The 27,704-nt window shown below is 42.0% G+C and overlaps 2 protein-coding genes across 5 annotated transcripts; one reads left to right on the forward strand and one right to left on the reverse strand.

Moving 5' to 3' along the window:
* Positions 1-2,481: 2,481 nt before the first annotated feature.
* Positions 2,482-16,570, reverse strand: cssa04hxorf58 (chromosome ssa04 CXorf58 homolog). 3 transcript variants are annotated; one of them, XM_045716916.1, is made up of 8 exons: positions 16,472-16,570; positions 15,829-15,937; positions 13,982-14,076; positions 13,686-13,791; positions 5,144-5,275; positions 4,768-4,991; positions 3,809-3,968; positions 2,482-2,829 (listed from the first exon to the last, which is right to left on the reverse strand). In XM_045716916.1, exons 2-8 carry the CDS (start codon positions 15,850-15,852, stop codon positions 2,602-2,604), a joined length of 969 nt encoding a protein of 322 aa, XP_045572872.1. In that variant the 5' UTR covers positions 15,853-15,937; positions 16,472-16,570; the 3' UTR covers positions 2,482-2,601. The 3 variants fall into 3 exon arrangements, with proteins under 3 accessions (XP_045572872.1, XP_014051679.1, XP_014051678.1); XM_014196204.2 differs by having other exon boundaries at positions 4,768-4,892; positions 16,221-16,492; XM_014196203.2 differs by having other exon boundaries at positions 16,221-16,492.
* A 91-nt stretch (positions 16,571-16,661) lies between these two features.
* On the forward strand, positions 16,662-27,548 carry apooa (apolipoprotein O, a). 2 transcript variants are annotated; one of them, NM_001141477.2, is made up of 10 exons: positions 16,738-16,801; positions 18,039-18,140; positions 18,249-18,368; positions 18,968-19,000; positions 25,861-25,915; positions 26,044-26,139; positions 26,426-26,517; positions 26,708-26,788; positions 26,930-27,015; positions 27,293-27,548. In NM_001141477.2, exons 1-9 carry the CDS (start codon positions 16,793-16,795, stop codon positions 26,978-26,980), a joined length of 639 nt encoding a protein of 212 aa, NP_001134949.1. In that variant the 5' UTR covers positions 16,738-16,792; the 3' UTR covers positions 26,981-27,015; positions 27,293-27,548. The 2 variants fall into 2 exon arrangements, with proteins under 2 accessions (XP_014051611.1, NP_001134949.1); XM_014196136.2 differs by lacking the exon at positions 18,968-19,000 and having other exon boundaries at positions 16,662-16,801.
* Positions 27,549-27,704: the final 156 nt, after the last annotated feature.

Below are 27,704 nucleotides of genomic sequence, written 5' to 3' on the forward strand. Positions count from 1 at the left end.
AAAATATACTTTATGTATTTTACTGAAAATCTCTCATATTTCTTTTCATGTATTATTTTAAGGTTATTTTGATATGTATCACACTACTTTCAAGAGTGAACTATTTTATTGTATTTTCTAAATTGCGTTGATGTTGTGATGTCATCAGCGGGAGCCATGCTTTTACTCCTGTTAGCTCAAAGCGTGATGAGCTCTGTGCCCACATGTTCTAAACATGGCGAACCAGTTATCAACACCAGAAAGCACGAGGGGTTTGAGCTGATTGTATGGAGATTGTGACAGCTGGTTAAATGGTGTCCCTTGACAAGGCAAGAACAAGATGTATGTCAGGAGAAGGGCAGTGTTATCATAAGGAGACACTTGGAATAGAGAGAGAGAGAGAGGGTTGAGTAGGTTAAAATGGTGGAAAAAAGGGAGATGGTTTGTTAAAGAAGAATGGTAGAAAGTGTAAGCAGAGTGAGTTGAAGACAGGAGGAGAAATGGAAGTGAATGAGGGCAAAGTGTGGTAGCTGTGGTGAAGTTCTCGGAGCCTGAGGCTTGCACCGAGGGTCAGGATAAAGATGATTCTGTGACAGTAGGACTGAAGCATTTTTGGAAAAAGTGGACCCTTGCCTTTTGGCTGATCCATTTGTGGTTACAGAGTAGGTGAAAACAGAGTTGGGTGCTGTGGAATCGGTGAGGGTAACCAGAAGTGGTCTTGTGATAATTGTTTGTGTTTCTGCTGGTCAGAGGGAGTAGGTGCTCCGTGTTAAATGAACGGGGGCAAGAGATGTGAATTATTTTGCTCTCAAGAAAAGGGCAAAGTGATTACTGGGATAGCTGTAAATGTAAATGCTGACCAACTGAAGGGGAAGATTCCCGGTGTGATGCTTGTCATTTGGTGTGACGCAGACAGGGTGGCGTGCAAAAAGGAAAAAGTACCCAATTGTCATACTTTAGTAAAAGTATAGATACCTTAATAGAAAGTTACTCAAGTAAAAGTCACCCAGTAAAATACTACTTGAGTAAAAGTCTAAAAGTATTTGGTTCTAAATATACTTAGGTATCAAAAGTATTGACCTAAACTGGGACATGACACCCCGGCCATCCTACAATCTAAGCTTGATGCCCTCAATCTCACAAATTATCAATGAACCCACCAGGTACAACCCCAAATCCGTAAACACGGGCACCCTCATAGATATCATCCTAACCAACTTGCCCTCCAAATATACCTCTACTGTTTTCAATCAGGATCTCAGCGATCACTGCCTCATTGCCTGCATCCGTAACGGGTCTGTGGTCAAACGACCACCCCTCATCACTATCAAACACTCCCTAAAACACTTCAGCGAGCAGGCCTTCCTAATCGACCTGGCCCGGGTATCCTGGAAGGATATTGACCTCATCCTGTCAGTAGAGGATGCCTGGTTATTCTTTAAAAGTGCCTTCCTCCACATCTAATTTCCTACCACTCATTCAAGTTTCCCTGGATCTGCACTCCATATCTCCCTGTGTTACAATAAATACCATGGTTCATTCATCCCTGTTTCTTGGTCTGAGTCTGCTCTTGGGTTTCCCTGTGCTGCTCCGCCTAACAGTTAGCTAGCCAGAGAAATGTTGAGCAACATTAGCCAATTCAACTGATCAAATAATTTAGTTTATGGTGTGAAATTAGGTGGCTAATAAAGTCAGATAGCTAACTTAGATGAGTTAACGTTAGTAACCTAACCAATTCCTTATAGTATTTACTGGTATACGACTCCTTGCCATTCCTGAAGTTATAATGCGTTAGTTGCTTACTGGACCCTGGCAATCTGTGTGAAATGTTAACTAGCTAACAAACTAACTACTATCTGGTTAATTTTCAGAATGAGAGAATTAGGTGAAAATGAGGCGTTGTTTATTAAACAAGTCGATTCAGGGATCAAGTGTAGCTGAAGCTGGACCTGGCTTATGGAACACCACACACTTTCCCTCGCACTTTTTCAATACAGTGGATAAATAGGGGTATGCCTGAAAGAGATCAATTATACCAACAAAGGGTATCATGCTTTGCTGGCACATTGTAGAACAGATGTCCACAGGCAGAAAGTGTACAATGTAATAATGTGCAGTGTAGCCAAAAGATATTGCTTTTGTTGTGTTGAACTTGACAGTAACACTTGTGTGTGAGTGAGGGGGGATTATTTCCCCCTAGCAGGGATTTTTTTTAGCAAGTGTCACCTTTTTGGGCCCTCACCAGTTTGCATCCCTGACTTGGTACCATTGAGGTGTGGATGTTTACTTTCTACATGAGTTGTTATTTTTCAGTTTTGTCCTAAGAACAGATTGTAGTGGTAAAATAAAAAGGGATACATTCTGACAGGCTTGATCTTAGTTCTATGGCGCAGTCTTCCAGTCTTATGGAGGCTACTGCTCTACCACCTGTAACACGAAAGCCCAGGCCTTAGGTTGAGGCAGTAGAATACACAGTCACAGCTGTAGGCTAATACACTGTAATTTACACAAGCATTTTTATTAGATTTGTGTGCAAAGCAAGAGAAGAGAAAATGAACAGCCATAGGAGTGGAAAAGTTTTTTTTAGGTTAGGGTTAGTCTTGCTCAAGTTGAAGTTCTAGTTCAGGTGAATGGCACATTGTCCATATCATCCAGGGCAAGCTGCCTTGTCCACAAGCAGAGTTTCTCTGCTTCCTCTTCCCACTCAGAATCCGAGAGGGAGTCTTCCTCCAATCCCAATGGCAAAACTATCTGGGGTGCTTCAAGCTTTACAACACTTCCTTCCATGTCTTTCTCTTCCTCTCCTCTCTCTGGGTTGTGGTTTTTCTCTGTTATTTCATTATTCTCATCCTGTAGAACGATGTAGAAATAAACTCATCAGGAATCGAGGCTACCTCTACTATGTCCTGTTATCTACTGCACAGCGCTGATTGATCAACCCCAAAAAACATCTGAGAAAGTAGAATTTATGGTGTGTATATAAACTGAACAAAAATATAAACACAACATGTGAAGTGTTGGTCCCATGTTTCAAGAGCTTAAATAAAAGATCCCAGAAATGTTCCATATGAGGTAAAAAAAAATCTTATTTCTCTCATTTTGTGCAAAAATGTGTTTACATGGCTGTTAGTGAGCACTTGTCCTTTGCCAAGAAAATTCATCTACCTGACAGGTGTGGCATTTCAAGAAGCTGATTAAACAGCATGATCATTACACAGGTACTCCTTGTGCTGGGGACAATAAAAGGCCACTCTAAAATGTGCAGCTTTGTCACACAACACAATGCCACAGATGTCTCAAGTTTTTAGGGGTGGCGTGCAATTGGCATGCTGACTGAAGGAATGTCCAACAGAGCTGTTGCCAGAGAACTGGATGTTTAGTTCTCTACCATAAGCTGCCTCCAATGTCATTTTAGAGAATTTGGCAGTACGTCCAACAGGCCCCACAACCGCAGACCACGTGTATAGTCGTGTGGGTGACTGGTTTGCTGATGTCAACACTGTGAACAGAGTGCCCCATGGTGGCAGTAAGGTTATGGTATGGGCAGGCATAAACTACGGACAACGAACACAATTGCATTTTATCGATTGGCAATTTGAATACTGTGACTTGATCCTGAGGCCCTTGTGAGGCCCATTTTCTTTAAAGCTATCTGTGACCAACAGATGCATATCTGTATTCCCAGTCATGTGAAATCCATAGATTAGGGCCTTATGAATTTATTTCAATTGACAGAGTTTCTCATATGAACTGTAACTCAGTGAAATCTTTGAAATTGTTTAATGTTGCATTTATATTTTTGTTCAGTATATGTTTCATATAAACTCACCTTCGTTGTACTCCCAATGATATACAGATGTCTCATGCGGGCAGCTGTGATGCGTGCACGGGCAGAGCGGCGAGTTGAGGGGAGGGGGGTGGAGCTAGTGTCAGGTTGTGAGGCATGGCGTGCTGTAGAAACCACAGAAGAGGGGGGAGCAGCAGGAGACCTAGGATCAAGTGAAGACTATTGCCATCATGATGCCATTTGTGATGAGTAGTAAACCCACAGTTACTCAAGTAATGTGTATATACACTGAGTGTAGAAAACATTTTGAACACCTGCTCTTTCCATGACAGACTGACCAGGTGAAAGCTATGATCCCATATTGAGGCCGTCATTGTAAATAAGAATTTGTCCTTAACTGACTTGCCTAGTTAAATAAAAAAATGTCACTTTACATAGACTGACCAGGTGAAAGAAATGATCCCTTATTGATGTCACTTGTTAAATCCACTTCAATCAGTGTAGATGAAGGGGAGGAGACAGGTAAAACAAATATTTTCAAGCCTTGAGACCAGTTGAGACATGGATTGTGTATGTGTGTCATTCAGAGAGTGAATCGGCAAGTCAAAAGATTTGTGTTTTTGAATGGGGTATGATAGTAGGTGCCAGGCGCACCGATTTGTGTCAAGAACTAGGTTTTTCACGCTCAACAGTTTCCTGTGTGCATCAAGAATGGTCCACCACCCAAAGGACAACCATCCAGCTTGACACTGTGGGAAGCATTGGAGTCGACATGGGCCAGCATCCATGTGGAGCGCTTTTGACACCTTGTAGAATCCATGCCCTGACGAATTGAGGCTGTTCTGAGGCGATGTAACTCAATATTAAGGTGTTCTTAATGTTTTTTACACTCAGTGTATACAGTATATCTTCCTATTGTAAATGCAAGAAACCACATTAATGACCTAATACAGTAGGGAATGTCACTCATAGTGCCCTCCTGAGCTTGTCTTTATGCTTACCTGAGCATCCGAGGTGGGATTGCTCCTCCAATCAGAGGGCAAGGAATTTGAGGCGCGAACAGCAGCAGCTCTTGCCTTAGCCTGTCTGCCACAGTGCCCTTCCCGCCCACCTCCAAGCTATCCCACTGTAGGATGTTTCGTGACAGTCCTTGAAGAGAGAGAGACCTCCAAGTGTTCTCTCGCCCTCCAAGGTATGCAGGTAGCTCGTCAAGGTGACTTGAGTACTACAATTATGGTACATACTAGTGGTGTCAGATTTCTCTGAAAAACATGCCCATTGCATATGGTACAATTGTTTCATGTATGATGTAAAAGTATTGCTCCAAAATGCTCTGAATGTGAAGACTACTCTTATCAAAAATGTTCTCAATCTCACCTGCATAAAGTCCCTCATACAGGTAATATAAGACGTGTCAGAAATCATCCTCCCTTGCCTCTGGATCTCATCAGCAATAATGTGATTGATGAATATCCTATTTCCCATCATCCTGCAGGTGTCTGTTGTGGCCTACATGGAAGTACAAATAGGTTTAGATGATATGAGACATGTCAAACCAACTAAATCATCCACTTGTATTGACCAAATCTTTGCTAATGCTGCAGAAATCTACTCAAAAGCAGTATCCATATCCATCAGATGTAGTGATCATATCTAGGAAAACCAGTTCCAAAGACTGGACCTAAAATAGTGCATAAGCGATCAGGATTTGCAATGATTCCTATGTTGAAGATATGAAAAATATTTGTTGGTCTGATGTGTGTAATGAGGAACATCCTGACGCTGCACTTGAAACATTTATGAAATTGCTTCTTCTGGTTACTGACAGGCATGCGCCCATAAAGAAACTGACTGATAAAACTGCCAAATCCCCATGGATAGATGATGATTGAAAAACTGTATGGCTGAGAGGGATGTGGCTAAGAGAATGGCAAATAAGTCTAGCAATACAGCAGATTGGCAAAAATACAATAAATTGAGTAATCACATAACTAAACAAAAAGAAGAAGAAACTACCGTAAAACTTAAAATAATAGCCCAGATGTTTATTTTCTTAAATCACAGAACACAACAGGTGCTTATTAGAGGCTGGCTTCTATTTGAGCCAGGTGTCTATTTCCTTAATGCACACAGCTTTTGCTCATTTGCATTACATTTTAGTCATTTAGCAGACGCTCTTATCCAGAGCGACTTACAGTAGTGAATGCATACATTTCATTTCATGCATTTTTTTTAATTTTTGTACTGGCCCCCCGAACCCACAACCCTGGCATTGCAAACACCATGCTCTACCAACTGAGCCACAGGGAAGCTTTTGCATAGTTCATTGTTTAATTCCAGCATTCACTTCCAGCAATTTAATGCATTTCTTAATTTGTTGCACTAACGTGTTATCATTTACACACTGTGTCACGTTTCTTTTGTCTTACTATGACAAAAAAAATAAGAATAATGATTCTTGCTTTGACTGTGCATTTTCATCAGTTCTTACTTTCGCCACTAGGCTGATTTCTGGGGGTCTACTCCTGAAGTTGACTTTTTGTGCTTCACAGTTAGCTAATAGTTCTCAGCTGTTAGCAGCCAATGGCTAGCAGTTTCTTATTGCCGATAAAAACGGATGATTGCCATAAGTTTTTGTTTGTTATTGCTGAATTATTTAATATAACAAATCAAACATTTAACCTTGCAAACAATTCATGGTAATTCATGGTAACCTCGTAAACACTTCATTTAGACCCAGCTATCAAAAGGGACAGGCGGCTATTTGAGACTCAGTGTTTAATTGAAGTTTTAGAAAATACTATAGAACAAAGATAAATGATATAAAGAATGATAGCAAAAAGCTCTTGAGTAAATTCAATTCTAAAAAGCTCTGGAGTACATTAAATTCTAGGCAGAAAAGCTAACTCAGCTCCAGGCTGATGGATCATTCATAACATAACCCTTTGATATTGCCAACCACTTTAATAACTTTTTTGTTGACAAGATTAGTAAGCTTAGGCATGACATGCAAGCAACAAATGCTGAGCCTTCATATTCATGCATAACGGACCAAATAATGAAAGACGAGCCCTGTAGCTTTGAATTCCACAAAGTTAGTTAGTGTGGAAGAGGTGAAAAAATAATTGTTTTCTATAAATAAGGACAAACCACATGGAACCAACAACCAGGATGGTAAATTACTGAGGTTGGTAGCAGAATACATTACAACTCCTATTTGCCACATCTTCAATCTAAGCCTAGAAGGCGGAGTGTGCCCTCATGCCGGGAGGGAGGCAAAGGTCATTCCGCTGCCCAAAAATAACAAAGCACCCTATAATGGTTCATTCAACAGACCAATCTGCCTGTTAACGATGCTTAGCAAACTTTTGGAAAAAATACAATGTTCTTTTACAGAAAACAAATTAACAACAGACTTTCAGCATGCTTATAGGGAAAGGCACTCAAAGAAATTGACAATAATAAGATTGTGGAAGCTGTTTTGTTAGACTTCAGTGCAGCCTTTGATATCATTGATCATAACATATTGCTGAAAAAACGTAGGTGTTATGGATTAACTTCCTCTGCCTTTATCATGGATGGACAGTTACCTATCGAATAGAACACAGAGGGTTTTATTTAATGGAAGCCTCTCTAATGCAAATTTGGTTGACTGTGGTGTACCGCAGGGCAGCCGGCTTGGACCATTATTGGTTTTTGTGTTTACTATTGACCTTCCACTAACCTTGAATAAAGCCTGTGTGTCCATGTACGCTGACAACTCAATAGTATACACGTCGGCTGCAACAGTGAAATAAATAACTAACGCCCTTAACATAGAGATCCAGTCAGTTTTAGAATGGGTAACAAGCAATAGGCTGGAGCTAAATATCTCAAAAACAAACCTCATCTGAAAATATTATTGAATAATGTGGCTATTGAGTAAGTTGAAGAGACCTGACTGCTGGGTGGCACTGTAGCTAGGAATCTATCATGGTCAAAACATATAGACTCAATGGTTACTAAAATGGAAAGAGGTCTGTCAATGATAAGGCGTTGCTCTGCTTTCTTGATATCTCAGTCAACCAGACAGGTCCTACATGCCCTAGTTTTGTCGCACCTGGACTACTGTCCAGTTCTGTGGTCAGTTGCGGCAAAAAAGGCAAATTGCAATTGGTCCAAAACAGAGCATCACGTATTGCACTTAGATGTACACGAAGGGAGAATGTCAATGACATGGATCTCTCCAGCTCAAAGTTGAGGAGAGATTGACTGCATCACTGTTTTTGGTCTTTGTTTGAGGTGGTGATGTGTTGAAGGTACCGAACTCTCTGTTCAAACTGTTGTCACACAGTTCGGACACTCATCTGTATCACACAAGACATGCAAACAGAGGTCTCTTCACAGTCCCCAGGTCCAGAACAGAGGCTGGAAAACACATGGTATTAAATAGAGCCATGACTAAATGGAACTCTTTGTCACCGCAGGTAACTCAAGCTAGCAATAAAACCAGAATAAAAAAACAGATAAAAGAACACCTTACGGCACGACGGGGACTGTGAAGAGACACAGACATTTTTATGCATTTTGTATTGTATTTTGCATTGTATTATGTATTGTAATACAGTGCATTCGGGAAGGATTCAGACCCCTTGACTTTTTCCACATTTTGTTACGTTACAGCCTTATTCTAAAATGGAATAAATAAAAAGAAAATCCTCATCAATCTACACACAATACCCCATAATGACGAAGTAAAAACTATTTTTGTCTAATATATAAAAAAAATATTTAAAAAAATATATAGATATTTACATACTGTAAGGATTCAGACCCTTTGCTATGAGACTCGAAATTGAGCTCGGATGCATCCTGTTTCCATTGATCATCCTTGATGTTTCTACAACTTGATTGGAGTCCACCTGTGGTTAATTTAATTTATTGGACATGATTTGGAAAGGCACACACCTGTCTATATAAGCTCCCACAGTTGAAAGTGCAAGTCAGAGCAAAAACCAAGCAATGAGGTTGAAGGAATTGTCCGTAGAGCTCCTAGACAGGATTGTGTTGAGGCACAGATCTGGGGAAAGGTACCAACAAATTTCTGCAGCATTGAAGGTCCCCAAGAACACAGTGGCCTCCATCACTCTTAAATGGAAGAAGTTTGGAACCACCAAGACTCTCCCTAGAGCTGGCCGCCCGGCCAAACTGAGCAATTGGGGGAGAAGGGCCTTGGTCAGGGAGATGACCAAGAACACGATGGTCACTGTGACAGAGCTCCAGAGTTCCTCTGTGGAGATGGGTAAACCTTTCAGAAGGACAACCATCTCTGCAGCACTCCGCCAATCAGGCCTTTTTGGTAGAGTGGCCACATGACAGCCCGCTTGGAGTTGCCAAAAGGCACCTAAAGGACACTCGGACCATGAGAAACAAGATTTTCTGGTCTGATGAAACCAAGATTGAACTATTTGGCCTGAATTCCAACCGTCACGTCTGGAGGAAACCTGGCACCATCCCTATGGTGAAGCATGATGGTGGCAGCATCATGCTGTGGGGATATTTTTCAGGTGCACGGACTGGGAGACTGGTCAGGATCAAGGGAAAGATGAAAAGAACAAAGTACAGAGAGATCCTTGATGAAAACCTGCTCCAGAGAGGTTCACCTTCCAACAGGACAACGACCCTAAGCACACAGCCAAGACAATGCAGGAGTGGCTTTGGGACAAGTCTCTGAATGTCCTTGAGTGGCCCAGCCAGAGCCCAGACTTGAACCCAATGAGACATCTCTGGAGAGACCTGAAAATAGCTGTGCAGCAACGCCACCTGACAGAGCTTGAGAGGATCTGCAGAGAAGAATGGGAGAAACTCCCCAAATACAGGTGTGCCAAGCTTGTAGCGTCATACCCAAGAAGACTCGATGCTGTAATCCCTGCCAAAGGTGCTTCAACAAAGTACTGAGTACAGGGTCTGAATACTTATGTAAATGTGATATTTCAGTTTTTTATTAGCAGAAATGTATAAAAACCTGTTTTTGCGTTGTCATTATGGGCTATTGTGTGTAGATTGATGAGGGTGAAACATTTTTTTTTAATACATTTTAGAATAAGGCTAAGTAACAATGTGTGGAAAAAGTCAAGGGGTCTGAATAATTTCTGAATGCACTGTATGTAAGTGATACGTGGTTGGGATACGACTGTGATATGTGGTTGTCTCGCCTGGCTATCTTAAGATTAACACCCAAGCTGTGGGTCGATCTGGATGGGAGCGTCTGCTGAATGGCTAAATTGTAATGTAAATGTAGTGATATGTATGTCTGTATATTTATGTATATTATGTATTTTATTTGTTGTGTTGCTTCCTGTTTGGACCCCAGGAAGAGTAGCCGCTGCCGAGGAAGAAGCTAATTGGGGATACTAATAAATAAATCAAATTATACTTTATGCTATATACAGTTGAAGTTGGAAGTTTACATACACCTTAGCCAAATACATTTAAACTCAGTTTTTCACAATCCCTGACATTTAATCCTAGTAACAATTCCCTGTCTTAGGTCAGTTAGGATCACCACTTTATTTTAAGAACGTGGAATGTTAGAATAATAGTAGAGAGAATGATTTATTTCAGCTTTTATTTCTTTCATCATATTCCCAGTGGGTCAGAAGTTTACATACACTCAATTAGTATTTGGTAGCATTGCCTTTAAATTGTTTAACTTGGGTCAAATGTTTCGGGTAGCCTTCCACAAGCTTCCCACAATAAGTTGGGTGAATTTTGGCACATTCCTCCTGACAGTGCTGGTGTAACTGAGTCAGGTTTGTTGGCCTCCTTGCTCGCACACGCTTTTTCAGTTCTGCCCACACATTTTCTATAGGATTGAGGTCACTGCTTTGTGATGGCCACTCCAATACCTTGACTTTGTTGTCCTTAAGCCATTTTGCAACAACTTTGGAAGTATGCTTGGGGTCATTGTCCATTTGGAAGACCCATTTGTGACCAAGCTTTAACTTCCTGACTGATGTCTTGAGATATTGCTTCTATATATCGACATAATTGTCCTCCCTCATGATGCCATCTATTTTGTGAAGTGCACCAGTCCCTCCTGCAGCAAAGCACCCCCACAACATAATTCTGCCACCCCCGTTCTTCACAGTTGGGAAGGTGTTCTACGTCTTGCAAGCCTCCCCCTTTTTCCTCCAAACATAACGATGGTCATTATGGCCAAACAGTTCTATTTTTGTTTCATCAGACCAGAGGACATTTCTCCAAAAAGTACGATCTTTGTCCCCATGTGCAGTTGGTCTGGCTTTTTTATGGCAGTTTTGGAGCAGTGGCTTCTTCCTTGCTGAGTGGCCTTTCAAATTATGTCGATATAAGACTTGTTTTACTGTGGATATAGATACTTTTGTACCTGTTTCCTCCAGCATCGTCACAAGGTCCTTTGCTGTTGTTCTGGGATTGATTTGCACTTTTCGCACCAAAGTATGTTCATCTCTAGGAGACAGAACGCGTCTCCCTCCTGAGCGGTATGACGGCTACGTGGTTCCATGGTGTTTATACTTGCGTACTATTGTTTGTACAGATTAACGTGGTACCGTCAGGCATTTGGAAATTGCTCCCAAGGATGAACCAGACTTGTGGAGGTCTACAATTCTTTTTCTGAGGTCTTGGCTGATTTCTTTAGATTTTCCCATGATGCCAAGCAAAGAGGCACTGAGTTTGAAGGTAGGCCTTGAAATACATCCACAGGTACACTTCCAATTGACTCAAATGATGTCAATTAGCCTATCAGAAGCTTCTAAAGCCATGACATCAATTTCTGGAATTTTCCAAGCTGTTTAAAAGCCACAGTCAACTTAGTGTATGTAAACTTCTGACCCACTGGAATTTTGATACAGTGAATTATACGTGAAATAATCTGTCTGTAAACAATTGCTGGAAAAATTACTTGTGTCATGCAAAGTAGATGTCCTAACCGACTTGCCAAAACTGTAGTTTGTTAACAAGAAATTTGTGGAGTGGTTGAAAAACGAGTTTTAATGACAACCTAAGTGTATGTAAAGTTCAGACTTCAACTGAATATAGTTTGTGACAGCACGGGCAGCGCCATTGAGGCTATCTTTAATCTAAAGTGTAATGCACCATGCTCTACCAACTGAGCTACAGAGGATCAATATGTGGGTAGTGGACAAGTGCACACTTCAGGAAAAATTGTAAAGTATTGAGATTCATAGACAGCAGGGGGGCTTCAACCCCCCAAGAGCACAAACATTGACATCTGTTGGACAACACCATAGACGTCTATAATGTGCTATACTGTAGTGTTCTCTAATGTACTTTGCTGTACATTGTGGACGACAGGAAAAGGAGGACCGAGCACGCCCCCATTCTCATCGACGGGGCTGTAGTGGAGCAGGTTGAGAGCTTCAAGTTCCTTGGCGTCCACATCACCAACAAACTAACATGGTCCAAGCACACCAAGACAGTTGTGAAGAGGGCACGGCAAAACCTATTCCCCCTCAGGAGACTGAAAAGATTTGGCATGGGTCCTCAGATCCTCAAAAGGTTTTACAGCTGCACCATCGAGAGCATCCTGATGGGTTGCATCACTGCCTGGTATGGTAACTGCTCAGCCACCAACCGCAAGGCACTACAGAGGGTAGTGCGTACGGCCCAGTACAGCACCGGGGTCAAGCTTCCTATCATCCAGGACTTCTATACCAGGCGGTGTCAGAGGAAGGCCCTAAAAGTGGTCAAAGACTCCAGCCACCCTAGTCATAGACTGTTCTCTCTGCTACTGCACGGCAAGCGGTACCGGAGCGCCAAGTCTAGGTCCAAAAGGCTTCTAAAAAGCTTCTACCCCCAAGCCATAAGACTCCTGAACAGCTAATGAAATGACTACCCAGACTTTTGCATTGCCCCCTCCCCCCCCCCCCCACGCATAGCCACTTTAGTAACTCTACCTACATGTACATAATTACCTCGACACCGGTGCCCCCGCACATTGACTCTGTACCACTACCCCCTGTATATAGCCCCACTATTGTTATTTACTGCTGCTCTTTAATTATTTGTTATTCTTATCTCTTACTTTTTTTTTAGGTATTTTCTTAAAACTGCATTGTTGGTTAAGGGCTTGTAAGTAAGCATTTCACTGTATCACACCTGTTGTATTCGGTGCATGTTACAAATCAAATTTGATTTGTACTGTACTGTATTGTGTTCTAATGTACTGTGCTCTACTGTTCTGTACTTTGCTGTACTGTACTTTACCCTACTGTACTTTACCCTTACAAATTGAAGGACCCATGGACTCTTGATCTAGTGGTCTTCGTCCTGAGACCACTCAAGATCACGTAAATTTGTTTTTTAACTTGTCATGGTCTTAACTCACTGGGTCTGGATCTTGGGACCAATGTCCTAGTATAAATCTTAGTCTTGGCTCCATAGGCAACCCAATTTGAAGAAGACAAAGCTCTCTGATCATTGGCTGATCACTCCCAACCCATAGGAATCCCCACCCAGTTGACTACTTTTAAATAGTGGAAGCCCTCAATGGCTTATTTAAAGGTTTAGAAAATCAGGTTAAAAGTCATGTTTTTACTATTTTGTTCATTTGGTATGCAAATACAATTTATTAAATGAATCTGTAATAGGTTAATCAAAATGATCACTACTGTGCATGATTCTCTCTTTATTGCAACTTTGTCACAGTTTCAGTAGTGACACATTTAGTGGGGTGGTAAGCAATTCAGGTAAAATGTCAAATATGCAATACAAAATGTGTGTGTGTGTGTATTATATGACATGTTGGAAGACTTGTGCTGGACGTTTGGGAGGAATAGGTTACAACAACAAAAAATTGAACCCCCAATTTGTACCACTTCTGTAGAATGACCCATACAGTATATTATGAAAGGTGAGATGTCTCTCTCAGGCTTACCTGATTAGATGGTCGGAACACTCTTTTTCCAGAAATATATTGTCTTCCTCCACCAAGGTGGAAGATCTTGAAGACAATCAATGGAGGGAACTGGGAACCTGAAAATCTATCAGCCAAAGAACAAAAACAGGCCCATTACTGTGTTAATGAGGTTTAGCATGCAATTAGGTCTCTTTGAATATAATTACATCCACATGCTTTTTACTGTCAGCATTTTAATTTGGATTTACCAGACAATCTTTACACTTGTTGAGATCATAGCAGCAAAATGGGTATTAGGTTTACAGATGGGGTACCTGAATCTGACCTTGCAGTGCATGCTTGGATCTCTGACCAGATCAGCTTCTCTGGGGCTGAGTTGGCGGAGAATAGCAGGTGCAAGACAGTGTTCCTGAACAGTGCCATGACAAAAACAAATGACTCACTTTTTGGCCCACTTATAGTGCCTTGCAAAAGTATTCATCCCCCTTGGCGTTTCACAAATTGGTGAAGTGAAATTTAAAAAATAACTTGTTTCAAAAAATTCAAAATATTTAAAAACGGAAAAGAGGTGTGTGCATATGTATTCACCCCCTTTGCTATGAAGCCCCTAAATAAGATGTGGTGCAACCAATTACCTTCAGAAGTCACATAAAGTCCACCTGTGTGCAATCTAAGTGTCACATGATCTGTCACATGATCTCAGTATATATACACCTGTTCTGAAAGGCCCCCCGAGTCTGCAACACCACTAAGCAAGCGGCACCATGAAGACCAAGGAGCTCTCCAAACAGGTCAGGGACGAAGTTGTGGAGATGTACCGATCTGGGTTGGGTTATAAAAAAATATCAGAAACTTTGAACATCCCACGGAGCACCGTTAAATCCATTATTAAAAATGGAAAGAATATGGGACCACAACAAACCTGCCAAGAGAGGGCCGCCCACCAAAACTCACGGACCAGGCAAGGAGGGCATTAATCAGAGAGGCAACAAAGAGACCAAAGATAACCCAGAGGGAGCTGCAAAGCTCCACAGCGGAGATTGGAGTATCTGTCTATAGGACCACTTAAGCCGTACACTCCACAGAGCTGGGCTTTATGGAAGAGTGGTCAGAAAAAAGACATTGCTTAAAGAAAAAAATATGCAAACACGTTTGGTGTTCGCCAAAAGGCATGTGGGAGACTCCCCAAACATATGGGAGAAGGTACTCTGGTCAGATGAGGCTAAAATTGATATTTTTGGCCATCGAGGAAAACGTTATGTCTGGCGCAAACCCAACACCTCTCATCACCCCGAGAACACCATGGTGGTGGTAGCATCATTCTGTGGGGATGTTTTTCATCGGCAGGGACTGGGAAACTGGTCAGAATTTAAGGAATGATGGATGGCGCTAAAAACAGGGAAATTCTTGAGGGAAACCTGTTTCAGTCTTCCAGAGATTTGAGACTGGGACGGAGGTTCACCTTCCAGCAGGACAATGACCCTAAGCATACTGCTAAAGCAACACTCGAGTGGTTTAAGGGGAAACATTTAAATGTCTTGGAATGGCCTCGTCAAAGCCCAGACCTCAATCCAATTGAGAATCTGTGGTATAACTTAGATTGCTGTACACCAGCGGAACCCATCCAACTTGAAGGAGCTGGAGCAGTTTTGCCTTGAAGAATGGGCAAAAATCCAAGTGGCTAGATGTGCCAAGCTTATAGAGACATACACCAAGAGACTTGTAGCTGTAATTACTGCAAAAGGTGGCTCTACAAAGTATTGACTTTGGGGGGATGAATAGTTATGCAAACTCAAGTTTTCAGTTTTTTTGTCTTATTTCTTTTTTGTTTCACACAAAAAAATATTTTGCATCTTCAAAGTGGTAGGTATGTTGTGTAAATCAAATTATACACCCCCCCCTCCCCCCAAAAAACTATTTTAATTCTAGGTTATAAGGCAACAAAATAGGAAATTTACAAGGGTGGTGATTACTTTCGCAAGTCACTGTGCATAAGCGAACATCTGATATAATGATTATATCAGATTTTCACACAGCTCCCCACCAATAGGCCTATATAATTGAGTTCATATTAAGGCCATCTAGCCTATGATCATTTTAAATCTGAATTGCAATGTTGTGTTGATCAGTAAGGCTGCCAGGCTGCAACTCTAGCACTCACAGCAGCACGAACAGTGAGCGACATCAGCTGGAAAAGTCTCTTGTCTTGGTGAGACCTCCAGTATGTCTGAATCTTCTTCGCGGCAAATACACGCTCCTCTTGATTGAATCTGCATGATGTAAATTCATAATCTGAGACTCAGAATATATCAAGGTCAAACATTTAACAACAGAAGCAGACTTTATCATGTTACATTTTACATTTTAGTCATTTAGCAGACGCTCTTATCCAGAGCGACTTACAGTAGTGAATCCATACATTTTTTCCCCCCCATACTGGTCCCCCGTGGGAAACACAACCCTGGTGTTGCAAACACCATGCTCTACCAACTGAGCCACACGGGACTTGCGAGGCCTTGTCTTGTACAATTAATCTACGGACCGGACCCTTACCCATATTCCATTTTCCACTCCTGCAATGCTGTTGCCTCTGCCTGTGAATGTATCTTGTTAGAGACGAGTTGCTAAGGGACGATTAGAATACTAACTTCACGAGCCAAAGTAAAGACACATTTCCTGAGCTAATCAGAGCGTTGGTGCTATACGGAATCGTTGCGACGCCCATTCCCTAACTCCTACTCTTAGCCTAACTTTAACCTTTTCTAATCCTAACCATTTTAAATCGGTTAGGGACCCTTCCTTACCTTAATCATTTTCAATGTCAACTTCAATGAGGATAGGGACGTCCCAAGGATCCCAGATAGAAATGGATAAAGCCCAAAAAAATTACAAACAGATTGTCGACCTTTGCATTCTTATGTGTTAATAACGTGTTTATTAACAAATAGTTTATTATCAAGTAATTATCTGGTTAGTCATTGGCCTTATTATGAGAACACCGGCCAATGAGATGAACAAGAGCTGAGGGATGATAGCGAGTTTCGGATTGGAATGCGACCTGAGGAGCAGCATGTTCCCTTTCGGACACCGTAAGTACTCGAAGCTTGGCACGGTAAAAAAGGATCATGTACAAGGTGAGAATATAAACTTTATGTACTACGTAATAACTTAATATTTTGAAATTAATGTATTTCCGATTCAGTCCACACTGAGTTATTATGTGTTTTGTTAATTTACTGTTTTAGTTGAATAGCGATCTGTTTCAATAAAATTAAGGGGACTCGATCCCCCGGTGAAGCACAGAGGGCGTAAGGACAGCGAGCAAGACACCATGATTATCAAGGGCATTGCATTAAATGCATAACACAGTATACATTTTTCTTCATTATGTCGGAGTCATTCATACTGATACTTAGAGTTTCTGGCGCTCTGAGGTAGCTGTCTCTTGTCACTCATGCACAGCCAACTAAAGTCGAAAGTAAGAAACCTCAGCTAGTTTTTCACGCGTTCGGGCTGTGTTTACCACACTCTGTAGGTCCTTACTTGGTCTATCCACGGGGTACTTAAGGAGACTCATGAGAGCATATGAAGGGGTACTTCATGGGTACACTGGGCAGAACAAAAATCAGTTGGTGGTACAGTAACCGAAAACGTTTGGGAACCACTGCTTTAGGCTAGAAGTTCATGAACTAGACAGACACTCGATATACCGGTATTGTCACATGCCTACTTAATGGGATGAACAATATACCTTTTTTTTACACTAGATGGCGACATTGATCTTCTGTAAGACTTTGAGGGCCAAAATTGTCAATTCCATTACAACTTCTAGCTTCTACTCCTTTGGTGTTTCCAGGTCTGAATGTACTGCTTGACAGGTGAAATTTGCAACATTGTGATGGCCCTAACTAGGTAATAGCCTGGCTGACTCGATTCACGTTACTCCCAGCGAGACCTACCATCTTTGTGTGAGAGGGTGTAGACCGAACTGCGAATTTACACCTGAGACTTACCCCGGTGTTTTACCAAAAAGGCTCAAACTTTTGTTTCCACCTCCACGGCCCAGCTCGTTTCTCACTGGGCCATGGCCTTAGTGGAACTGCTTTGACTATGCTTGGTACTTTTCAGCTTGCATTTAAATAACAGTGAACATGGGTTAGCACGTTCCACTGTTAACACCTTCTCACAAAGCAACTGTCTTGATGATGCAGAGGTTGTTGATTCCGCTCGCCCCAAGTCTTGTGTCAAACACAGTTCCCAAAAAATAACACTTGAGCTTACGTTAACATAAACACTGGCAACACACTGGTGTGGGGTAAGTCTCAGATGGAAATGCCCCATTGATGTCCCAGTCATTCTGTGTCTTCCCAGGTAGCATGTGTGGCTGCTGTGCCTGGAACTCTATACCTGATTTCAGGGACTGTGTTTGCTGCCACCAAGGACAATCCAAATGTCACCTTAAATACAGATGAGGTACCGCATTGTGCGCACAATCACACTTTCTGAAGTCTTTCAGCATACATCCAATCTGAGGCAAGCCCACATTGGGATGAGGTAACTGACCCATATTGTTTGTTACAGCTCTCCCTCTACACTATACCCCAGCAGAAGTTCCGCTATGTGGAGCCGGAGATAGGGCACTTGGAGCAAGGTGTAACCACTCTAAGGAAACTGGCAGAGCCCTACACTACCTGGTGTCAGGTACATTGATAACCCTACTCACCTGTGAGCTACTGGGTGATAGTAATTCTTTCCTCTGTTAGGAACAGTCTTTTCTATCTGAAAATAAGGACAGTTGTTGGGTGTTTGTTTAGATATGCAACTCCAGGCAAGATTCATAATGTCTGATACCCCATCCTCACTCCAAAATAACTTCACATGGACACTGAAATGTGAAATGTTTTTGCACTGCTTTACATTATCATCCCAGCTGCTTTTGCGTATTTTACAATGCACCCCTGCAAAGATGTACTGTGATTAGTTGTGACTGGTAAATATTAACTACAGTAGGTCTCATTGATATCAATTCATCTTTGATTTCTCTTTGAGTATGAACAGTACTTATTTTCCCAGAGACCAGTTAATATTTACTAGAGCTATTTTACATCCTGTTTCACCATGGCCAGTAAATCTGTACTGTGTTTCATCATGACCAGTAAACATTTACTGTTGATTCCATGCAATCAATAATCATTGCACATGTTGAAATTATTTTGTCTTTCTCCAATGAAGTGTTAGTCATGATTGTGCTGCTCTGCTTCTGCCCCTGTGATCACACCAATGATCTGCTCCCCTTTCAGCAAACAAGCCATTCAGCAGTGGAAAATGTTCAGGTACTCCCCCATAGCCACTCACACATAATTCAAATCAAATCAAGCTTTATTTATACAGTGCATTTCAGACATGGAATGCAACATAATGTGCATTGCAGGAAAAAACTAATAAAATACAATGAAAATAAAAGCTGAAATATTTACTACACAACAAATATAAGATTAAAAAAACAAATGAATGACAAACTGAACAATTAAAAAAGACCCTAAGGAAAAGCAACACAAAAAAAATAGGTTTTAATATCTCTTTTGGGCTCCTGAGTGGCGCTTCGGTCTAAGGGGCTGCATCTCAGTGCTAGAGGCGTCACGACAGACCCTGGTTTGATTCAAGGCTGTATCACAACCGACCGTGATTGGGAGTCCCATAGGGCGGCGCGCAATTGGCCCAGCATCATCCGGGTTTGACTGGGGTAGGCAGTCATCGTAAATAAGAATTTGTTCTTAACTGATTTGCCTAGTTAAATAAAGGTTAAATAAAAATATGTCCACAGTTTTGCCCCCCCCCCCCCAGGTTCTCTGGCAGGCTATTCCAGAGGCTGGGGGCATAATAACTAAAGGCTGCCTCTCCATGCCTCTTGGTCCTAGTTTTTGGGATAGTTAAAAGGCCAGTGCCAGAGGACCTGAGGGACCCACTGGGTACATAACTAAAAAGCACATTTTACATGTATTGTGGTGCGTAATCGTGGATTGATTTAAAAACCAATAGAAGAATCTTTCATTCTAAAACTCACAAGCAGCCAGTGCAGAGACTGTGAAACCGGTGTAATGTGTGCTCTCCATCTGGTCTTGGTCAGTACCCGTGCTGCAGCATTCTGTATGTTTTGCAGTTGACCAATGGCTTTCTTGGGTAGACCAGACAGGAGAACATTAAAGTAGTCAAGCCCGCTTGTAATAAAAGCATGGATTAGTCTCTCTGTATCAGCCTGAGAGAGAAACGACCTTACCCTGGCAATGGTCCTCAGGTGGTAAAAAGCTATTATGGTCACATTCCTAATGTGTGATTAAAAATTTTGTTCAGATTCTAAAATAACACCTAGGGTTTTTACCTGGTGTTTTATCTTTATTGCCCGTGAATTAAAATGCGCGGCTAGATTCTCTCTCTGTGCTTTGGCTCCAACAATAAGTACCTCGGTCTTGTCTTGATTTAGCTGGAGGAAGTTGTGAGCCATCCAAGTATTTAAATCACTATACAGTCTAATAATTTATCCATGGAGCTAAAATCGTCTGGTGACACAGAAATGCAAAGTTGTGTATCGTCTGCGTAGCAGTGAAAATCAATGCTGGGCTTTGTGATAACGTTGCCAAGGGGTAACATATATAAACTGAACAGTACCGGACCCATAATCGAACCTTGTGGAACGCCACATGTGATATGCATTTTCTCTGAGTTATGTTCACCATGGGTGACAAAAAAACTCTTGACCCATTGTCACGAGAATTTTCAATCTCAATGATAATAACTAACAATCAATAAGCTTTGACTAATCCCCAAGGTTTGTAAGACTCTGAGTTTAATAATAATTAGGCAAAGACTCAGCTTATGCAAAAGGTTCGTACAGTTTATTCAGAGAACGTTCTGAAGTCCATAATACAAAGACATCCATTTTATAACTCACTCCCTATTTACGCACATACAGATATCCTAGATATCCTACGCACATACATACACACAAACAGTAGGTGAGTTGTATCTTTTCCCCATATTTCTCACCACTGTTTATCACTACCAAGCCGACAGTTCCATTCCCCCGAGATTAGAGGAACCTTGAAAGGACTCCCTGTCCTATCGTAAGTTTCTCAAGAGTTCTAGCCAGGTCGGGCAATGCATTGTACAATGGTTCTCGGTCTCTCCTTAGTCACACTGAAGTTTACCATTCTAATTCATTATATCTGTTACATCATGTCATAATTACGTTTCAGGGTGGAATTTGTTTAGTCATTACCTTTAAGCATATAATTCCCTTATCACCCATCTCTCCAGTCTGTCCAGAAAGCTATCATGGTCAACAGTGTTGAATGCAGCACTTTAAATCTAAGAGTACAAGGACAGAGAGCTGTTTGCCATCTGTGCTGGCTCTAAGATCATTTACCACTTTAACTAAAGCTGTCTCTGTGATGTGGTGGGCATGAAAACCAGATTGGAATTTTTCAGTTGGCACTTCTTCAGATATGCATTTAAAAACTGTTTTGGAGATGGTGGTGAGGATAGGTTGAGAAGGCAGGTAGAAGGCTTAAGTTGTGATATCACTTTCCTGAGCATGTCTGTGTCAACCAGGGAAAATAAATCCATAGTGCCTTTGCGTGGTAGGATAGGGCACATATCAAACTTCTCATCAGGTATTGCTTGACTGATACCCAGCCTAATATTGATTATCTTATCTTTGAAATATGCCGCAAACTCATCACATTTAGATGAGGAAAGTTGACATAGGTTTGCGGGGGTAGGATTTATCAGGCCATCAATGGTCAAGAAGAGCACTTTCAAATTATTCTGATTTAATAGTGATCAAGTTAGAAAAATGAGCCTGTCTGGCATTTCTAATTGCCTTGTTATAAATGCCAAGTTTCTCTCTCAGAATATCATAATTACTTTGACTTTCTCCACTTCCGCTCTGCAATTTCTCTTTAATTGACTAGTTTCCTCACTCATCCAAGGGGCTCTCTGTTTGGATGTGGCCTTTTTCAACTTTACTTGACCTATGGCATCAATGGTTGTCCTTAATTTGCTATTAAAGTTTTCAACTAAATCATCACAAAAGGAAGACAGAATAGGTGGTGGAGTATTGTTCATACACTCAATAAAATCTGTAGCAACTTCAGTTACCGGTTATCGGTGGGCCCAGTAACATGTTGGATAAAGCTCAAAAGATTCAATGGCCTTGGTCAGTCTCTTTGTCAACATGAATATTAAAATCGCCCAACACAATGATTGTATCACAGTTCTCAAGAACAATAAACAATAGTTCCGATAAAATCAGTAAAGAAAGTGGGCAGTGCTTTGCTGGCCTATAGAGCATTCTGGCCAGCAAAGGTGGCTGACATTTGAACAGTATAGGACGATGCTCAAAAGACCCGAAGTCGCCAAACAAAATGTCCTTACAGCTAAAAGCATTAGTAAAAAAAAAATGCAGTTAGGGTGAATCCTGTCTCTTTTAAAAAGTGATGGTTGCTCCCACAGCAAATTAAAAAAATAGTCTGCAGGTACTCGTTCAGGGCCACGAGTCGGCTGAAACGTTCCAAACCTCTTCGGTAGCAAGGAGGTGGCCAGAGATAATTATTATCTTCCCTGTGCTAGCGAGGGTGTTGAATTTTTTTTTTGTAGTTCTCTCTCAGATCCTCAAATCGCCTAAAACGAAGGTCATTAAAACCTACATGTGATGATGGTGTCAATATTGGAGTAGTTGGCCAGAACCGTGGGCAGGAGGGAGTTGATGTCATGGACACGAGCTCCTGGGTGAAAGTGGACCTTGGTCGGTCCACAGATCTAGGGCAGGCCAAAATCTCTCACCATTGAGCTGCCCACAATAATGGTGGTCGTGATGAAATCCGATGAGGAAGCGACCTGCTGAACTGCGGTGGGTGGGGGGGGGTGTCACTGGGCGGCCGCCGGCTGTTGGTATACACCCAGGATCCGTGCTGATTCTCGGGGCTGGTAGGTCTGTCTCAAGCGAGGCAAAGCTGTTTGATAGCTGGATCACATCTTCTCAGATAGATGAAGGGTGGCCAGACTGCTTCCCCGATCTCCTAGGCCTTGCGAGTGTCGTCTCCCATGGGCCGCAGAGTTGAGCTGAACATCTGTCTGTTGGGGGAAGGAAGGCCCTAAAAATTGTCAAAGACTCCAACCACCTTAGTCATACTATTCTCTCTGCTACCGCACGGCAAGCGGTACCGGAGCGCCAAGTCTAGGTCCAAGAGGCTTCTAAACAGCTTCTACCCCCAAGCCATAAGACTCCTGAACATCTAATAAAAGGGCTACCCAGACTATTTGCATTGCCCCCCCCCCCACCTTTTACGCTGTTGCTACTCTCTGTTATTTATGCATAGTCACTTTAATAACTCTACCTACATGTACATATTATCTCGACTAACTGGTGCCCCCGCACGTTGACTCTGTACCGGTGCTCCGGGTATATGGCCTCTGTCATAGGCGTCGTAAGGGTTGGACCAAGGCGCAGCGGATAAAGTGCTCATCTTCTTAAATGTATTTAAAGAACACTCAAACGACGATAACTTTGGAGGCGCCAGACTATTAACACGCACCTCAGGGCGAGTGCGAGCGCACTGCCTGCACAACCAGTCCTGGCTGGATGGTCACTGTAGCCCGGCAACGCTGCGGAGCCCGTATCGACCGCACCGGACTGTGCGTGCGGATGGGCGAGATCGTGCGCACTACTCTGTAATGCATTTCTCGCCCCTCTTTCCGCCAGCTTCGTAGTGCCCTTTCCGCCAGCACGATTCTCCGGAATCTCGCGTCAAACTCCTCGCTTGACTCCTTGACTGGTTCCGGTTTGATCCACGGCTCTCTCCTGTATGCCCGGGAAGTTAGGTCAGGCCTGCCCCCTGACTTAACCAAACTCCCCGGCTGTCTCTCCACCTCCTGAAATGGAGGATACAATGCCTTGTACCTCCGTCGTTCCCTCTTCGCTTCCTCCAGTTCCTCCTTTGGGCGCTGGTACTCCCCAGCCTGGCTCCATGGACCCTTGCCATCAACGATCTCCTCCCACGTCCATGACTCCAAATATCTCTCCTGCTGCTCCTTCTTCCGCTGCTTGGTCCTTTTTTGGTGGGTGGTTCTGTCATAGGCATCGTAAGGATTGGACCAAGGCGCAGCGGGTAAAGTGCTCATCTTCTTAATTTATTTAAAGAACACTCCAAAAAAAATAAACAAACGACGATAACAGTTCCATAAGGCTCCCAGGCTATACAGAAAATAACCACCCACAAAACACAAGTGAAAACAAACCCAACTAAATATGTCCTCCAATTAGAGACAACGACAACCAGCTGCCTCTAATTGTAGGTCATTGCCAAAAAACCCAACATAGAAATAGAAAACTAGATATACACATAGAAATAGAAAATATAGAACATAAACCAAAAAACCCGAAACACACAAAACAAACACCCCCCTGCTACGCCCTGACCAAACTACAATGATAAATAACCCCTTTTACTGGTCAGGACGTGACAGCCTCGCTATTGTTATTTTACTGCTGCTCTTTAATTATTTGTTACTTTTATTTCTTATTTTTTTTAAGGTATTTTTCTTAAAACTTCATTGTTGGTTAAGGGCTTGTAAGTAAGCATTTCACTGTAAGGTCTACACATGTCGTATTCGGCCTATGTGACAAATAAAATGTGATTTGATTTGTGCCAAGGGTTGGATAAAAACATTGGTGGGCCAGCTCTGTTAGCGTTAGCCATTAGCCTGCTCCGTTTTCATGATGGCTAGCACCTAACTGCTACTTAACAGGAATCCGGGACACAAACTTGCGGTCCCAGCCGTAAAGGCTGACCGGGTCGCGGAATCTGTAGCAATACAAACTTTACCTCTGATTTAAAACTATTTCATAAAAACAACAAACTGAGTATAGACTGTACACCGTTCTGTTGTGCGCTTTGATAACACACACAATCATCATAAACTCACAGGGAGGGATTGAGATTCAGCTGATTAGTTGTTATGTCTAAAAGACTGGTAAAGTACTTTGTAAATCATTTTTTAACACCCATTCAGCCTCTCCATTTCTGCTCGGCCAGGCTGTTCCATTTCTGCTCTAGAAGCTTCTGTTTGTGGCTGTTATCACTGCTTCTAAGTCACCCATCTGACCTCTGCCCCATTGGTTCCTTCAGTTAGGAGATAAGCAGCTCACTAACATACAGCACATGTTTGTCAGTAAAGTGCAGTGGTTGGAACTTTATTGGTAGTTGCTCTTTTACAGTGCAGAATGTCTTTACAACATTTCAATGGTACACAAAGTGCTGTTCGTTGATGTTTCAACTAGAGCTCCCTACTGGGTGACAGATTGACCTGTGCTTTAGGCTGTAAAACCCAATTTACAAATAGTGATTGTGAACAGTCAAATAAACCTTTGTATTGTAGGTAATTCTGACTCTATTACAGGGTAAATAAAGACAGGTCTCTTCGTAGGCAAACAGAACTGTATGAGGGTTCTAAGGGCGTGGCAGCCCTACTGTAACCGGTTCTGTACCGGTACCTTTCTGTGTTGTGTTGTGTTCTGGTGAGGTGTAGGTGGAAGGGAAAGCTCTGGACACAATTCTGCCGGTTGTCTCTCTTTTAATGGCTGCATGGAATGGATACAAATGCAAGGAAAACTTTAATGCTGCCGTCTGGACTAACATGCACAAGTATATTTGCCTCACCTCATCATGCTTTGAGCAAACTGAAGAGTAAAAGCATGGCTCCCGTTGATGACATCAACATCAACACAATTTAGAAAATAAATAAAATAATGAATCCTTGAAAGTAGTGTAATACATCTCAAAAGAACCATAAAATAATAAATGAAAATAAATATGAGCGATTTTCAGTGAAATACATAAAGTATATTTTACACCTGTTACACTACCACTAGTTATACTACCACTATAACAATCACAGTACAGACAATATAAAGCATCACAAGTACACAGTAAACTTGAATTGAGGATTACTGAGCAAGAGCATATTTACTGTGAAATATCGTATTATCATGTTATGAAATGTCAACTTGTTCTGTAACAATGAAAAATAAACATTTATCCATTATTGAATGGCTCTGAAGGTGCAGAGATTGGGTGATGTGAGCTGATGTACATTATGTGTTCACTGTGCTGTCCTCTTTTCCTGTGGGATTCAGGGTGCCATTGGAAAAGTGATGCCCAAGGTTGAAAGTGCCATCCAATTAGGAAATGGTAAGAGAACACACACCCCATGATACACATAAAGTGGACTCATTACTCATACACTGTAATGTACACTCATTTGTACAAATAGAATGTCAGTTTCAGTTTGGTTACAGAGTTACTTTCTGTTGTTTCAGAGACTTTCACTTTCCTGCAAAACCCTCCTGCTGAATTCTACCCCCGGGCTGGGGTCATTGGATTTGCTGGTATCCTTGGACTCTTTCTTGCAAGAGGTAAATAGTGGGTGTAAGTTTTGGGTTTGGATGAAAAGTACCCTGTTTTTGATCTCTATTGTTTTGGGGTTTTATCCACTTGTCCTTGTGCTAAGCAAGCACTCTGTGAGTCTCTGTGCCAGAGGCTGATCTAGAGGTAGAGCTGTAGCCTCCAGACCATACAAGGCGGGGTACAAATCTCAAACCTACTGCTGCTTCCTGTTGCCCTCTCCGGCTTCCTTTTCTTGTTTCTAATCTCCTTGAATAAAAAAATAGTCTATGTGGTCCTCTCTCCTCTGTCTTCTAGGCTCCAGGGTGAAGAAGCTGATCTATCCTACTGGACTGATGGCTGTGGGCTACACTATGTACTACCCCCAGCGAGCCGCATCAATCGCCAAGGTGAGTTAGCGTGTCAATACTGTATGTCATATGTTGTGTTTTTTTACCTACTTGTGTGGGAGTTAATGCACATTGTTCCATACCAAGACATAAGACAGTGTTGTAGGGTCATTCTTAATCCTGTGATGTTTGATTCTTAATGTATACTATTTTGCTTAAACCTATTTTTCGGTCCCCCTCCTTCCCACAGAACACAGGAGACTCGTTGTACGATTTTGCCCTGCAGGGCTACGTTAACGTAGAGAAGGTTTTCAAGTCAGTGGAGGGGAAGGTGAGCTCATCCTGTCAGGTCAAAAACTAGTTTGATCCTGAGGATAGAGATGGTACAGAATTACTGTGCAGATCAATACAGAGTATTTGTAATGGGTTGACAACTCTGAATTGTCACATCCTACCATGAATCCCTCCACAGCCAGTGAAAAAAGACAAACCAGAGGAAAATAAACCAGAAGAAACCAGATGAGAAGAGCTGCAGAGGCCAAACCCTGATCGCAGCAGGTACAACAAACCTGAACATTTTTGCACAATAACAGCCTGCCAGCACGCAACACTTTAATCATTGCCCTAGTGGTCAACCTGCAGGTTTATGTAACACCCCAATAACTTGCCACAAAATGTTGTCAATTCATTATAAATCCTTTATACTAACATTTATACCAACTTTAAGATATTTTTTTGTGATAGCAGAGAACAAACCAGTGTACTTTACATATCAGGTGCTAATGCTCGCAAAGGCTTGTAGATAAAAGGCTAACGATGAGTTCTCTCTTTTCAGATACGTTGTGATACTAGGACCGTGACAACAGGATTAGCAGTCTTCCCAGGTCCTCCCAATGTATGCTACCATAAGTCATGGTTAGGCTCGCTCCCATTTGCGACTCTAATGACCAGCTTTTGCACTAGCCTTTCTCTGGCATTTACCCAGGAGGGGGCAGGACCTATCACAAACATTTAAACTTATGTATTGAAGGTTCAGCTTTGTGATTTGAATGTATTTATGTAGACAGGAATAAAATCTATATTGTACGATCTATATTGACAGCGTGGATTTTAAAATAAAAGGCCACCGAAAACTGTAGAGGTATTGTACATAGGCACCCTAAGCGTGTGTGAGAACAACTACGTGAAGAAAAATATTGTTTGACAAGACAGTTAAGAAGTCTGTCCTTCCATAAACAAGCACACAC

This window comes from Salmo salar, chromosome ssa04 (assembly GCF_905237065.1).
Source record: "Salmo salar chromosome ssa04, Ssal_v3.1, whole genome shotgun sequence".
Lineage (NCBI taxonomy): Eukaryota > Metazoa > Chordata > Actinopteri > Salmoniformes > Salmonidae > Salmo > Salmo salar.